This window comes from Penaeus japonicus, unplaced genomic scaffold (genome assembly GCF_977035675.1).
Source record: "Penaeus japonicus unplaced genomic scaffold, GWHDUDI00000001_assembly GWHDUDI00000025, whole genome shotgun sequence".
NCBI classification, from domain to species: domain Eukaryota; kingdom Metazoa; phylum Arthropoda; class Malacostraca; order Decapoda; family Penaeidae; genus Penaeus; species Penaeus japonicus.
Genome location: NW_028234427.1, coordinates 30,230,866 through 30,248,365, shown reverse-complemented (window position 1 = coordinate 30,248,365; position 17,500 = coordinate 30,230,866). Strand labels below are relative to the sequence as shown.

General features: G+C 43.9%; 1 protein-coding gene across 1 annotated transcript in view; it reads right to left on the bottom strand.

Moving 5' to 3' along the window:
• Window positions 1-17,500, bottom strand: part of ckn (CRK like proto-oncogene, adaptor protein) — a 35,433-nt gene that overhangs the window by 1,598 nt on the left and 16,335 nt on the right. The window contains exons 4-13 of the mRNA XM_086551762.1: window positions 13,659-13,947; window positions 13,379-13,472; window positions 8,538-8,634; window positions 8,002-8,166; window positions 7,360-7,495; window positions 6,454-6,666; window positions 6,028-6,180; window positions 4,510-5,868; window positions 3,946-4,184; window positions 1-1,509 (exon numbers count right to left, since the gene is read on the bottom strand). The exon at window positions 1-1,509 is cut by the window's left edge and continues 1,598 nt beyond it. Of these exons, the coding sequence (XP_086407888.1) occupies window positions 1,401-1,509; window positions 3,946-4,184; window positions 4,510-5,868; window positions 6,028-6,180; window positions 6,454-6,666; window positions 7,360-7,495; window positions 8,002-8,166; window positions 8,538-8,634; window positions 13,379-13,472; window positions 13,659-13,947 (2,854 nt within the window). The 3' untranslated portion in view covers window positions 1-1,400. The remainder of the gene's footprint in view (window positions 1,510-3,945; window positions 4,185-4,509; window positions 5,869-6,027; window positions 6,181-6,453; window positions 6,667-7,359; window positions 7,496-8,001; window positions 8,167-8,537; window positions 8,635-13,378; window positions 13,473-13,658; window positions 13,948-17,500) is intronic.

The window sequence follows — 17,500 nt, the reverse complement described above, 5'->3', positions numbered from 1 at the left end:
AGCTGATGGATGCCCTATTCCTCGTGCGACATTTTGTTTCTGAAACTTTGAATTGTGGCTTAGCTATGATACTGGTAATATGATAGACTGGGGAAGTTCCTTTCTCTTCGTCTCCTGGCATAGATGATTGTTTTCTTCTGATATAAATATATACACACAGTACACACACACCACAAGTTAAGTCAAACCACATCAATGAGATGTGCCTCTGGTGGGCATGTGGATTATTATAGAGCGACCAGCCCTAGGGCGAAAAATATTCTTCCAAATACCCTTTACACAATATCAATACAGAAACTTTTATAATAAGATATTCTTTTACATCAAAATAAATTTGGTGCAATCTACAATACATAGTCACTTGTAAATCACATAAGTACGTGTGCAATTTACTTAACGGATTAGCGTCGTTCATCACCTTATATATACTGTATTCGTAAGGCAAACGTTTTTTTGAATCTCGGTTCTGACTCCAACTGCCTTGTTTCTGTAAAACACATTTTTATTCTATAATTACTACATGGCCATAGTCGTCTTCACTTCACTGACTAACCGTAGCAGAAACCTACTTTACTCACAGAGAACAAAACAACGGAAAAGATAGAAAGGGGAAAAAAAGGAAAAAAAAATTATAATCTTGTGGTTTTATGAGCCTCAACAGTTGCAAGTCAATGAAATCACTTATATCTAAAAGTTGAGATCAAGGACATTATCCTGCAGTCGAAAGAAGTGATGAAGAACGGTGCCATTTCACAATGGGGAGAGCAGGAATCCAATCACGTATTATTATTTAGCCTCACAAGAAGGTCCTGACTCTGTGCTCTCCCTCTCTCCGCATATGGTACATTTTTAAATACATAATAATGACACAGACATCAGCGCAGGTTTGATACCCAACTAATGAGTTTATATCTCAACAGTGATTTTAAGTGCCAACAAAGTTCTTTAAAATATAATTGATATTTCTTCTATGATTTCATTACATTCTCTGTTACAGGATGTTTCTTTGTATTTCAATTCACACTTTCTTACACATTCACTCATATTATTTGCAGATCACTGTCATTCTCTCAATCATACCTCGTATTCCTGTTTCTGTTTCTTCTCTTCACCCGTGCTTCCCTCCCATTTTATTTGAATGTATGTGTGCATGTATTTGTGTGTCTTGAGTTCCCCCCCCTCTCCCTCTCCCTACTTATCTCTTCCACCCCTCTCTCTCTCTCTCTCTCTCTCTCTCTCTCTCTCTCTCTCTCTCTCTCTCTCTCTCTCTCTCTCTCTCTCTCTCTCTCTCTCTCTCTCTCTCTCTCACACACACACACACAAAATCTAAAATAGAGCACAAGTTCTTAGATGTTACAAATTACAATTGTTAGGAACAGATCTTCGCATTAAAATTCCACCTAATTTTTAAGCGTGAGTTCTTGCTCTAACATTGCGTCCAGTTCATCCGTCAAGTTGGCGAGCATATTTCCGATGTCGTTCAGGACGTCCCCAGTGCCGTCAGGAGAACTGTGAGAAGAGATGGATTATGAATTAGATTCCTTAGAGATTAATCTTGGTTCATGATTACCTTTATTTCCTTCGTAGACTGGGATATGGCACAAAAGTTTTCTGGGATATGGGTATATTCACTCCTTAGCCTTGATATACTAACCACCATGAAATGTGCAAGTTTTATGATTTAGACTGTAGTTTAATTTCTAATTTGAGTAATTGAATATAAAAGCATTCAGAAATTCTTCTAAGGTAGAGTTCTTCTCGTCACTAAATGAAGCACAGTGTGAAATCCAACCACTTGTGTGAAGGTAATTTGAGGATACCATAAAAGTTACTATTCTGAATTTGCTGTTAATGACGTCTATATTACATATCTATGGTGTGTTTGCTACCACTTTTTGTTCACTTCTCATTAATCATTAATGATGGCACTTGTTCAAAAATTACCTATTTAACATGACAACCCATTGCTTTCTACACATCCAATCACAAATAACAAGAACGTAAATTGTGTCCATGTTGGGTCACTGGACATGAAAGATGAACATCCACTGGGATTTTTACCATTCTCTTTATTGGGTAAAAGTAAGATAACCAAAAACAAAACTGATCAAACTTGGTTTCATGGCCAGAGAAGTGCTTCAGTAACTCAGATACCTTAATTGCCTCCCCTTGGTTAAGTAGACCAGAAATATCTAGAGCTTTTTCCATTCCCATCTAAGCATCATTGATAAAAAAAGATGTGAACATGATAAAGTTTCTGAGATGATGATATGTATGTTATGTCATCTTTCGAAAAATGCATAAGCTATTAATAATAATTCAATAAATATGTTTCCACACAGAGAAGGAGGAAAAGAAGTTCATCTCATCTGTAAAACCTATGACAATATTAAAAAAATTGCATTTGGGATAATGAGAAATTAAAATAATAAAATAAAAAACAAACAAGTAAATAAATAAATGTACCTACATACACATACATATGAATGTGTGTTTCTATATGTATATGTGTATATATATATATATATATATATATATATATATATATATATTATATATATATATATATATATATATATATATATATATATATTATATATTATATATATATATATATATATATATATATATATATATATATATATATATATATATATATATATATATATGTATTCATATACACACACATATACACAAAATTTAAAAGATCCTTTCGTAAACTGAAGTTTACTTAAAATATTGCTAGAATTTAAAACTGTACTATACTGAAAGCAGATCAATCATACACCAGTAGCCAGTAATTTTGAACCAATCAAACAGAATCTAGTAATAAAAAGTTATACAGAGAACAGAACACATGCGTATTATCCTTCTTGTGTTCGAGCTGGGATGTCATGAAATTCTGGTATCTGACAATTCCGCAAGAATCACTCGGTCTTTTAGATAGCCGTGGCTTTCAAAACATGGCTCTTAAGGAAAAGCCTCCAGTAGAAATATTTGAACATTTTTAGTGATCATGCTTGCCATAATTTTTATCCTACCCAACTCCACATCATGCAGGCTGAGAGTGGCAGGGCAAGTGTTTCAAAAGCAGTATCATCAACTCATCAAAATCAACGGTTACTTTTCCTCCAAACCACTTACATGTACTATCTCTCTCTCTCTCTCTCTCTCTCTCTCTCTGCAACACGACGTATGCCAATGTAAAAGGAATGTCTGTTGCAATTTAACCTCAGCTCTGATGTTCTTGAGTGAGAAGTGTGACTTCACTGGTGCTTGGGATGAGATGGACTACTGTAAGGTATTTGAGGTGTTCCGTGTTCAGCTACGAAAACTGTGACAACATAAAGGCTTGTGAGGATTGCAAGGTTTGCCAAGTCTGCTACACCATGAAAAAAAAAAACTGTGGCAACCTTGTATCATCACAATGGAAAAATATGTGAACCAGCAGAAGCCCCCTCTACCTACATTAATGCTAAAAAAAGAAAAGGCATGCAAGGTGAAATATTCAACATATATCATCACTTCAAGTTAGATAAAATAAATAAAATTAATGATTCCATGAACACTAATCATACACAACTAAGAACCACATAAAAAACACCCAAAACTTCAACTTCCTTTCACCGTCTACATACATCAAAAGTGGGAGAAGATCAAACTGAAGGTAAACTAATAAAGGTTATCCCCTGTTAGTGCACAATAACTCCAGAAATGCCCAGATATGGTATAAGATAAGATGCTATTAGATCAGATGGAAGGGGGAGGAGGAGGAGGGGGAAAGAAGGGGAGACAAAAGAGGGGGGAGGGATTAAGTAGTTCAAAGATGATGAAAGGCAGTCAATACCCAAACTCCTCAAAGATGATGGAAGTACATTATTTCCCAAACTCCCTGAATTCCTTGATTGAAAAGCCGCCACCAAACAACAGGCCAAACCCACTCACCTGGTATTGGATTTTGTGGCTGTCGCACAGGCAGGGTCAGCGGCAGCAATGGGGTTCTGTCTGAGGGGCGGTTGGGCATCCTTGCGGCGGAGAGCGGGCGAAGATCGTGGGGAGGAATGTGGGGAATTTCTCGTGTCGAGGACGCTGAGGGCTGGGTGTGGGCGGCACGCTCGCTGCTTGATGGTTCCAGCATTCTCATTGGCAAACGGCATGGAGTCTGAGTCTGTGCTGGAGGTTGACTGTTTTTGGGAAAGAGAAGAGACTCACTGACTTGGAGGAAAATAGACAAGTGCATTATGCAATACTGATTATAGCCATAATTTTTGTAGAATTTGAATATTCCTCAATTTCTCTCTATTAACATAGAAATATTATTTCAGAATAATACCGTACTTCTACTTTCAAATGTTATTCTGGCTTTTGCCTTTGCTTTTACAAACACACTTAAAAACCTTTATATCGACACATTTAAAGAAGCCCATATCACATTTTAAACAAGAAATTCCTATCAAAACCCATCCCCAAACTCTCTAATTTCATATTCAATTTCTCTTGAAGTATCACCTTAAAGCTGGCATTGGAGTCGTTACGCCTTGGCCGGAACTCGCCTACTTCCACCTCTGAAGCAGTGGTGGATGTCTGTGACGTGGCAATGGTGTCGCTTGTGATGGAGGACGTCGTTATTGTTGAGCTGGCAGAAATTCTGGTGGCACTGGCCATAGTCACACACGTCAGAGGTGGCGGGGGAGGTGGGAAGTCGTCAGGTAGGTGCTGGTGGTTGGCACTGTCTGGGGGTGCGGGAGGGGGTGGGAGGTCAGGGGTGACATCTGGCTGCAAGTTATTCTTAATGCCCATGTATCCGTAGGACATCCCTCGGCGGTAACCGTACTGAGCCTCTCTCGCAGCAGTCTCTTTCGATGTCTCGCTGATGGAATTTGAGCGGCGGGGAGGAGGAGGAGGCAGTTTCTTTGGGGTTCCCTGTGGAGTGTTGTTGGTGCTTCCCGGACAGTGTGCGGAGCTATAGATATTTTCTGAATTTTGCCGGTTTAGCGCCTTCATGTTGAGCTCTTTCTTGTTGGCCTCTTCAATCTGTGCTGCGTTCTTTGCGTTGTTCCCATCCTTTATGAACTGCGGCACCTCATGTATGTCTACCCTAGTCTTTGCCGTGACCTTGGCAACAGGTCGGAGCTTGTTGGCTGTGCGAGGTCTGGGGAGAGTTCCTCCACCTTCATAGCTGATGGTGTACTCGTTTGTGGGAGTGATGTCACCGTCGTCCATCGACCGCTGGGGGTGAGACGGACCAAGAGCTGAGGGTGGGAAGGGTCTTGGAGGGAGGTTGCCAAGAGACATGGGGCCCTGGACGTGTGGGATTCGGCTGTCTGGGTGGAATGTTTGGTAGGTCCCGTAAATGGGCTCCTCTAAGCTCTCAACACTTCTTCCTCTGCCCCCAGGCCGAACCTGCACGGCTACAACATCTGGCCGATACTGCACCTGGCCAGGGCCAGGCAAGGGGTGTGGCTGCCCATTGGGGATCTTTGGCCCAGGAGGTGAGGGTCCCTGAGGGCCACTAAATTGGCCTGAAGGATGATATGCCACGGGCTGCTTTTGGAGAGGATGGACGTGAGCTTGTGGGGGTGGCATGGGGCCGTACTGGACGCCAGGCCCATAGTGAGCAGGTACGCCATAGTGACCTCCAGGGTCAGCAGGCCCACTCAGTCTACTATGCTCGCCATTATTGTAGAGCCCCGGGCCGGAGAAGGTCCTGAATTCCGGTACACTAGCATACTGGTCTCGCCCTTCGCAGTTTTCGCGGGAAATCATAATTTCATGAGTTCCATAGTGTGACTGCTGTTGACTGTCTGGATTGCTTGAAAATTTCTTACCAGCCATAATGTCCTTCACACGTTTGATAGCCAACATCACCTGAAGGGGAAGGAGAAAAGAAAAAACATTACCTTTGCTATAAAACGCAATGACTTTTCATAACATGTTATCCAAATACAAAGTCCTTCTCCTACATCCAAAACTAATTCTTCTACATCAAATAAGTCACAAGTTATAGAAAGAGAAAAAGGGACTCACTTTCTTCTGGTGTCCCAATTTTGTGATGCCTATATCTTCAAGATCTTCCCAAGTCAGCTGCGTCATCTGCTCCACGCACGTATAGCCTTGCTGCTTGAGGGACCCTGTGTACTCCTCTAAACGCAGAATAGATAACCATTCCTCTAACCGACTCTGAAGAGAGTACAGAATTTTCAGCCATTAGAATTTTTAACTTGTGTCAATATCCAGTGTACTTTACAATATATATGACACTTAAAATGATTATGATATATTGTATATTTGACAGCTTTCATTAATATATATCAAATGTTTAACAGCATAACTTTTGATACTTGACACCAATCAGCCATAAATCGTAAACCAACAATTTACTTTTCGAACATACAAAAAAAACAAAAAACACATCACTTATTAGAAGTGCACCACCCAACAGCCACTCCTTACCGGAATGAAGTCAGGCAGTCTATCAGGAATGTTGAGTCTAGTGATTTCAGCTTTGAGCTTCTTCCTGTGTGCTGGCTTAGTGATGCCAATGGCGTTCAGGTCTTCTGGCGTCATCTTGAAGATTGTCGGCATGTCATACCCAGCAGAGATGAACTTCTCATAGTATTCTTCGAATCGGAGGTCCGTGAGCCAGGCTCTCAACACTTCTGAGTCCTGTAGGTAAGTAGAATAAATATGATATGTATGAGGGTTCCCGAATGGTGCCAAGATCTCCTGGCTTGGTTTTACGTTTTCATATGGAACACATTAAGACCCCGAGTGCTTGAATGGTCTCATCAACAGTCATGGTCCACTGATGGTAATAACATTACAGGTAAGGTAAAAATGTATGAGGTCTTAAAACTAAAATATCAAAAGGTAAATAAAGCTTCATAAGACACACAAGCATTGCATGTTGAGGTTAAGTGTCCACAATTGCACAAGTGCTCCTCTCAAAGGAATCTAGGTTTATATTTGCCTTGAAGAGCTAGAGAGAGGTATCTGAGAAAAGCAAATGTACAGACTTATATGAGCTATAAATTGTGTGTGCATGGGGAGGAGAGGATGTAAGTAAAATAACGAAGACAAAAAACAGGAAAACAAATGAATATGAAGGCCCTTTTGTTTTATTGCTCCAAAGTTGCAATAAAGTGAAAGGTCTTCTGCACATTTGTTTGTTTTCCAGTTTTTCTCTTTGTTTATTGCAACTTGCATTAAACCTCTCTTTGAAAGAAAATAATCAAAGTATCATAAACAGTATGAATATATCTCTTCTTTTCACAAAAAAATGCTTTTGGTCCAAATACAAAAAAAGGGCCCACTTTTCTTTGAATATAAATTCATTTACAGTAAATCCCAAGAACTCACTCTGACACCATTGTTGAGCAGCTCTGTGACGTTGACATGAATGGCACCGTCGTGTTCCATGGAGCCCAGGCTGGAACTTGAAGAATGGTAGCTGTGGCGGAGGATGGATCCACTGTCGTAGCTCTGCCCACTTAGCCTGGAAGGGGACACCAAAAATTAACTACTAAGGTATTTAATGCATTCCCTGGGCATTTTGTCTTGAAATTTGCTTGGGCTTGGCATCTTAAGATGTGTGTGTTTTCTGCTATTTTCTAGATTTCTAGATGAAACAAAAGGCTATATATGATATATTACAAAAGTTATTCTAATCAATGTCCGGTATTATAGGTCAACACAGCTGAAAGAATAACCTTTAATTTCAACAAAAGGAAAAATGCACTACCAAAGTGATACAACCCGGCAAAAAAAAGGGGTTGAAATATATGCCACCCACAGTCTGCACAAACAATAAATTGTATTTCATTTATGAAATCTACAGATCAAATTCCATATCATAACACATGAAAATGTAACAATCAGATTCCAGTATCTAGTACATGTCAAGAAAAAAAGAACATAATCATTAACATCACATACAAATACAATGAAGTTCAAGAGAAAGAACGAATGAATGAATAAAACAACACCTCAAACATATCTGACCTGTGTTGATGCGTGTGGGTTGTGGTGGATGCACGACCCGAGTCCAGAGACGTAGTGGAATTTCTGCATCCTCCTGACGAGGCAGTAGAGCCAGTGGTAGAGGAACCACTTCCAGAGCCTGGGCTCGAACGACCAGGCGACTGTGGGCAGGGAGAGGATCGGCATTACTACCTTTGGCCATTGTGAAACTTCATTCAACTGCAATGCCTCTCTGCAGTGACTTTTCAGAGCAGATGAAAGAGGAAAACAGAAATGGAGAGTGTCATTGCCCTTGCAAAAGGCATTTCCAAAAGGCTACGAGGGACTTCTTGTGACTGACATACTAGAGGTGGATGAAAGAGGGGAACACTGTAAAAATAATAAAAACATATATATATATATACATAAAATTCTTGGGTTTTTAAATCCTCTACCAGTTTCCCTCTTCATGTGCAGCATTTACAATGTGCCTCTGTGCCAGTTTTGCTGCTTTGTGCGGTGGCACTTGGTTACTCCCATTGTTTATGAGAGTGAACAGATGCAAAAATAAAATTTACTTTTTGTCCCCCCATAAAACTGAAAACTTTGTTACAATGACTGTAAAGACTATCATGGACTCTACTACAATTTCATCTATTGCAACACTGATATAGCCTGTCAGATGGCATATATAAGCTTCACATTATAGTAAAAAGAAAAAAAAAAGATATAAATACCAACACGAAAATGGATCTAGAATCATAAGCAAACATAAGCGACAAAGGCAGTGATATGTGCCGCTCCCTTGCTCAAAATTCACATAATTCGGAGTGATGCACAGCTGTAATAAACAAACCTTATGCTTTCACACAGCCAACAAAATGACAACATTTTCTGACGACAACTCATAACACCAATTAGACCCACTCTAGTTTGATAAGGAAGCACTACCCCCTTGGACTCAATCTACTAGGAACAACACAAGTAATGCAGATCTATAACCATGTAATAGCACTAGATAACCACAAGGCATAAAATAATTAACCTCAATCACCAGATCATTCTATGTAATTTCCATACAAGACACTATCTTTAGAATACAGTGTCCTACACATTAAAGCCACTCTATCTACGTGGGAAACATCGAGAAATGGCCAGCAGAAAATTAAAACTTTCTGCTCAAGATACTAATAAGTGAGAAGAGTGGAATGTATCTCAACAGTGTTCTTGACTGCATGTTTATTTCATTAGGAGGCAATTGCACTGTCCTTGAGTATTGAGCGAGACCATAAGTAAAAGTGTAAAAACTCTTCTCTTCTGATCTTTGTGCCTCGTACGATTATGATTTACCAAGAAATTGGGAGAAGAAGAAGAAGAGGAGGAAGAAAAAGAAAAAGAAGAAGAAAAAAAGAAGAAGAAGAAGAAGAAGAAGAAGAAGAAGAAGAAGAGGAATAGGAATAGAAAGAGGAGGAAGAAGAAGAGAAAGAAGATGAGGAATAATACAAAGAATAAGAGTAAGAAAGAATAGAGGAGAAGAAGTACCCCCATACCCCCATACCCCCATACCCCCATACCCCCATACCCCCGTACCCCCATACCCCTATACCCCTATACCCCTATACCCCCATACCCCCATACCCCATACCTCCCATACCCCATACCTAGGACTCCCTACCTCCCGTACCCCCATACCCCTATACCCCTATACCCCCATATCCCCATACCCCATACCTCCCATACCCCCATACCCCCATACCCCCATACCCCCATGCCCCCATACCCCCATACCCCATACCCCCATACCCCCATACCCCCATACCCCCATACCCCCATACCCCCATACCCCCATACCCCCATACCCCCATGCCCCCATACCCCCATACCCCCATACCCCCATACCCCCATACCCCCATACCCCCATACCCCTATACCCCTATACCCCCCTATCCCCATACCCCATACCTCCCATACCCCCATACCCCCATACCCCCATACCCCCATGCCCCCATACCCCCATACCCCCATACCCCCATACCCCCATACCCCCATACCCCCATACCCCCATACCCCCATACCCCATACCCCCATACCCCCATACCCCCATACCCCCATCCCCCCATACCCCCATACCCCCATCCCTCCCATACCCCCATACCCCCATACCCCCATACCCCCATACCCCCATACCCCCATACCCCCATACCCCCCTACCCCCATACCCCCATACCCCCATACCCCCATACCCTCATACCCCCATACCTCCAATACCCCAATACCCCCATACCCCCATACCCCAATACCCCCATACCCCCATACCCCCATACCCCCATACCCCCATACCCCCATACCCCCATACCCCCATACCCCCCTACCCCCCTACCCCCATACCCCCCTACCCCCAAACCCCCCTACCCCCATACCCCCATACCCCCATACCCCCATACCCTCATACCCCCATACCCCCATACCCCCATACCCCCATACCCCCATACCCCCATACCCCCATACCCCCATACCCCCATACCCCCATACCCCCATACCCCCATACCCCCATACCCCTATCCCATACCCCCATACCCCTACACCTCCCATACCTCCCATTACCCCATACCTCCCATACCCCCATACCCCCATACCCCCATACCCCCATACCCCCATACCCCCATACCCCCATACCCCCATACCCCCTACCCCCATACCCCCATACCCCTACCCCATACCCCCATACCCCCATACCCCCATACCCCCATACCCCCATACCCCCATACCCCCATACCCCCATACCCCCATACCCCCATACCCCCATACCCCCATACCCCCATACCCCATACCCCCATACCCCCATACCCCCGTACCCCCATACCCCTATACCCCCATACCCCTATACCCCCATACCCCCATACCCCCTACCCCCATACCCATACCCAATCACTCACTCATACTCATACCCAATCACTCACTCACACTCATACCCAATCACTCACTCATACTCATACCCAATCACTCACTCATACTCATACCCAATCACTCACTCACACTCATACCCAATCACTCACTCATACTCATACCCAATCACTCACTCATACTCATACCCAATCACTCACTCATACTCATACCCAATCACTCACTCAAACTCATACCCATCACTCACTCACACTCATACCCAATCACTCACTCATACTCATACCCAATCACTCACTCATACTCATACCCAATCACTCACTTATACTCATCCCCAATCGCTCACTAACACTCATACCCAATCACTCACTCATACTCATACCCAATCACTCACTCATACTCATACCCAATCACTCACTCATACTCATACCCAATCACTCACTCACACTCATCCCCAATCACTCACTCATACTCATACCCAATCACTCACTCAAACTCATACCCATCACTCACTCATACTCATACCCAATCACTCACTAAAACTCATACCTAATCACTCACTCATACTCATACCCAATCACTCACTCATACTCATACCTAATCACTCACTCATACTCATACCTAATCACTCACTTATACTCATACCTAATCACTCACTCATACTCATACCCAATCACTCACTCATACTCATACCCAATCACTCACTCAAACTCATACCCAATCACTCACTCATACTCATACCCAATCACTCACTCATACTCATACCTAATCACTCACTCATACTCATACCCAATCACTCACTCATACTCATACCCAATCACTCACTCATACTCATACCCATCACTCACTCATACTCATACCCAATCACTCACACTCATACCTAATCACTCACTCATACTCATACCCAATCACTCACTCATACTCATACCCAATCACTCACTAAAACTCATACCTAATCACTCACTCATACTCATACCCAATCACTCACTCATACTCATACCTAATCACTCACTCATACTCATACCCAATCACTCACTCATACTCATACCTAATCACTCACTCATACTCATACCTAATCACTCACTCATACTCATACCCAATCACTCACTCATACTCATACCTAATCACTCACTCATACTCATACCCAATCACTCACTCATACTCATACCCAATCACTCACTCATACTCAAACCTAATCACTCACTCATACTCATACCCAATCACTCACTCATATTCATACCCATCACTAACTCATACTCATATCCAATTACTCTCACTCATACCTAATCACTCATATTCATACCCAATCAATCACTCATACTCATATTCAATCACTTACAATCATCCTCAATTGTTCACTCATACTCATACCCAATCACTCACTCATACTCATACCTAAACACTCACTCATACTCATACCTAATCACTCACTTATACTCATACCTAATCACTCACTCATACTCATACCCAATCACTCATACTCATACCCAATCACTCATACCCAATCACTCACTCATACTCAAACACTCACACTCATACCCAATAACTCAACGCACACTCGTACACAACCACACACCCATATTCAAACTCATACTCAAACCTAATCACTCACTCATACTCATACCCAATCACTCACTCATATTCATACCCATCACTAACTCATACTCATATCCAATTACTCTCACTCATACCTAATCACTCATATTCATACCCAATCACTCACACTTACAATCATCCTCAATCGTTCACTCACACTCATACCCAATCACTCACTCATACTCATACCCAATCACTCACTCAAACTCATACCCATCACTCACTCATACTCATACCCAATCACTCACTAAAACTCATACCTAATCACTCACTCATACTCATACCCAATCACTCACTCATACTCATACCTAATCACTCACTCATACTCATCACTCTTACTCATACTCAAACACTCACACTCATACCCAATAACTCAACGCACACTCGTACACAACCACACACCCATATTCAAACTCATACTCAAACACTCATGCTCATACTCATATCCAATTACTCTCACTCATACCTAATCACTCACATTCATACCCAATCGCTCACACTAACACGCCTACATACTGTAAACGTCTAATGTGAAATTCCTCAAATGAATTCCCATTCCTCCTCCTCCTCCTCCTTCGCCTTGCCTTCGCTTCGTCCTCCCCGAACAGAATATGAGAGCAAGACAAGGCTAAACGACGAGGCATAAGGATCGCCACGACTTTCTTTGTTTTTTCTCATATTTTTTTCCTCTTTCCTTTCTTTTCCTTTTTTTTTTTTTGTTGTTTTTTTTTTTTTTTCGGCCCAATGCTCGGTCACGCCTCTCCCGATCGCTGTTCTCGGGCCTTCCCTTGCACCCCCCCCAAAAAAAAAAAAAAAATCTGCACATCTTCACACAATGGCTGACTCGAGGTGACAGGAGAGAGGGAAAGGGCTTTTGGTTATAAATTCGCCGGTGTTTTTTTTTTCTTTTTCTTTCCGTTACCGGACTTCAGTGAGCGCGTCGTAGCTTTGGACGAGTTGCACAGATCTTGCGAGAGTCCACAGGCATATAATAAGTCGGAGATCTCCGTTGCATACTACCGTGGCCTCGGAAGAGCCCCACAACCAAAAGGAGATCAAATCCGTACCCTTAAAATACTATATACCTGGGACACCAGATATTCTTGGCCACGCTCAAGGTCATGTCGATGAATAAAATGCCAGAGCAACTGCAGCGTTCAGAGGTGGTCTTCGTCCTTTATTGCGCAACACGAAAGGCACACGTGAGGACGAAAACCTTCCGCGCCCAAGAAATGGCGGCTGATCCGGGGCTTTCGTAAAAATGCCTCCGTAAGTCTTTCTCGATCACGGACGCAACTTTCGAAAGGTGGTGTGGACCTGTCCAGATATCCGGCGCATTCCTCGGCGGCTCTGGGTGAGTGAGGGTCGGCGTGGAAATAGCCTGGCCATGACGACAAACCTCTTCTCGAAACCCTGGAAGAACACTCAGGAAATGCTTCGTCGCCATGACTACCCAACTCCTCCAGGATCACGACAACTTTTCCAGAAATACTGGAAGAGTCCAAGAAAAAAGAGTTTATCAACTCTGGAAGAAGAATCGCAGCCGTAGATAGACCTATTCCCAAAGACGATAGCACTTCGCTGCAATATCAAGGCTATTCTCATCCACGAGTCCCTCAACAGATGCCAGATCGAAGTTGCTAAAAAAAAGCAATCCCATTTTTAATAAACACGGAATCCACGAAAGAACTTCGAGACATCCGAGCGAAAACCAAAACAAGCCTCCTGGCCACGATAACAGGATTCAACGTTTCTGCTGCAATCCTCTCTCGAGCACGAGCGTGGCTGGCAACGAGCGCGTGTGTATATAAACAGAACTTATCTCAACACTATCCACTAAAAGCATGACAGACTGACCATCACCTGAGAGGAAGAACACTATCCCGCCGCCTCTCCTATTGCTCCTCTTTCTCCTTCTCCTTCATCATCTCTCCCTCCTCCTCTTCCTTCTTTTTCTTCTTCTCCTTCATCTCTCCCTCCTCCCCATCCTTCTTTTTCTTCTCCCCCCTTCACCTTCCCATCCTACTTCATTTTTATCTTCATCTCCTCCCCCTCCCCCCTCTATCTTCCTCTTCCTCACCCCCCCCCCCTTCTTCTCGCACCCCCTTTGACTTCCTCTTCCTCGCCCTCACCCCCCCTACCCCTACCCCATCTGAGTCGCAAATTAATTCCATCGAGGGTGAGTGGGAGTGGGAATGGGGGTGGGGTGTGGGTGGGGGGTGATGACGTGGGTAGTTAAATGCGGCAGTGCGGTCACGCGGCACTTGGTCGCAGGTGTGCCCATGACCACGAGCGAAGGAGGGAGAGGGAGAGAGGGAGGGAGGGAGGGGGAGAGGGAGTGGGAGAGATAGAGGGACAGGAGGAGAGGGGGAGAGGGGGAGAGGGAGGGAGGGAGGGAGGGAGGGAGGGAGGGAGGGAGGGAGGGAAGGAGGGGGAGGGAGAGGGAGATGGAGATAGATAGATAGAGAGATAGAGAGGGGGGGGAGCTAGTTGCTAGGCCACCATGAGGGCGCACACTCACACCATGAGGGGAGAGGGGAGAGGGGAGAGGAGAGGTGGAGATGATCAAACAATGTCCTTTAGAGCCGTGCGAGCGAACCTAAACAACAAGCGTGCTGGTGAATTCCCTCGTCAAGGAGTGTGTGTGTGTCCGCGAAATGGGTCTCCAGCGTGACTGCCATCACTCAAATCGGCCGAACTAAAACCACACTTATAATACCGATAATCTTAGGCTATGCTCATCGTTAATCATGAGACAACACCTGATTGAAATTATGAGCCATTAGACAGAATCAAGGGCGAACGTGTCCACTTCAAAATACCAGGTGTCCGAGGGTGGAGGGGGAGGAGGAGGAATGAGGAGGAATGAGGAGGAATGAGGAGGAATGAGGAGGAGGAGGGAGGAGGAGGAGGGAGGAGGAAGAGGAGGAGGAAGAGGAGGAGGAAGAGGAGGATGAATAGGAGGAATAAGAAGGGGAGGAGAAGGAGCAGGCGGAGGATGATGAAGGGGAGGAAGATGGGGAGGAAGATCAGGAGGAGGAGGGGGAAGATGGGGAGGAGGAACAGGAGGAGCAGGAAAAAGGAAAATTATTACCAAGAGGAGAAATAATTATAACAACAATAATAATAATAATAATAATAATAATGACGGTAATGAAGATATACGACAACGGTAACGATAATGATGACGATGACGAGGACGAGGACCATAATAATATGAAGAAGAGAGAAAAAGAGAAGATGAAGAAGAAGGAGAAGAATGCGCGAATGCGAGTTTCCCGAGCGAGTTCGTGTCACGCGAAGCAGCGCTGATGAAAGGCGGAGGAGGGAGGAGGTAGGGGGGGAGGGAGGGAGGGAGGGACGGGGGGGTGCAACTCGCATTTCGTGGTGAGTGGGGGGTGGGGGGGGTGGCAGACGGACACAATAGGGCAGATAAAAGGATATAAAGGGTGACGAAAGAAGAGGACGAAAGAAGAGGACGAAAGAGCTGAGGGAAGGAGATAAAGAGATACATATAGTAGGTAGACAGGTATACGGACATGGAGATGGGGGTGGGAGAGGGAGAGGGAGAGGGAGGGAGGGAGGGAGGGGGGGGAGAGAGAGAGAGAGAGAGAGAGAGGGAGGGGGGAGAGAGAGAGAGGGGGGGGAGAGAGGGAGAGAGGGAGAGAGAGAGAGAGAGAGAGAGAGAGAGAGAGAGAGAGAGAGAGAGAGAGAGAGAGAGAGAGAGAAGAGAGAGAAAGAGAAAGAGAAAGAGAGAGAGAGAAGAGAGAAAGAAAAAGAGAGAAAGAGAGAGAGAAAGCGAGAGCAGGGGGCATTGAACTTCTTCATACCCTCAAGATCAAGAGCAATATATTTCTCATCTCCTTGAAAAAGAACCTACCCACCTACTTCGACCCCCCCCCAAAAAAAAAAAAAAAAATGTATCAATTCAAAAGACAACATCTAAACACACCGCCCTATGCTCCTATCACTGCAATATCGAGCGCACAATCAAAACAAACAAATTGTCACAGTGACGCCAGAACAAGCCGTAAACACCACGACTGGCTCCGCTGAATGCCTGGCGGTGACGGGATATGCTGTATAAATAGACCCTCGATCAACTATGCACACTTTGCATTGTTGCTGCAACACGAGACGCAACAACTGAGCGGAGGTTTCGCGATGATTCATAAAGACAAAAACTCCAGAGGATAAGTATTCAATGGCAGGTCTTCCCCTCTGGAGTTACGACGATCCCGTTTTTTCTGAAATTCGGGAGGAGGTCTACACGGAGATACGCCGAGTTTACACCGAGTTTACATTGAGTTTACACGGAGGTAAAACAATGTGAGCTGAGCAGAGGGAGGGAGGGAAGGGGGGAGGGATGGAGAGCGAGAGAGAGAGAGAGAGAGAGAGAATTTGTGCATGTATTTACATATGTAAATACATGCATACAAATATACACATATACATAAGAGCTCAGGTGATTATATTAGTTTAATAATACAAAAGGTATGAAGAAGTATGATTAACAACATTTATGATTAAAATCTCGATAATAAAATCGTCAATAAATTTTGACAGATTACAGACACAGAACTTGCGAACTTTTTTTTTTCTTTTTTTTTGGGGGGGGGGCGAAGTCACCCATTCTCATTCAGACCTTTTAAAAGACACACAAACACAAACAGACTGAAACCTGGACGTCCTCCTCCCACACCCCAACCACCCCCGCCCACCAACTCAACCCCCATTTACACTTAACAGACATTATGAGCAACAAGATAACAGACCACCAGACCAAAGACCCATCCTCTCTCACCCCCACCCCCACCCCCTCCCCCACCCCTACCCCTCTCTTCAGAAAGGATTAAAAGCCACGTTAAAGCAGGCCATAAAAGATACTCGAGGCTTAAGCGCTTGCGACGAACGGGCAGCCCATCATCTGCTTGCAAGCACACCCTCAACTCGTGCCACACACACCTACCGCCGCATCTCTACCGGAGACTAATTAAAATTATATATAAAAAACTAGACGAATACAAGAAAAAAGGACAACAAC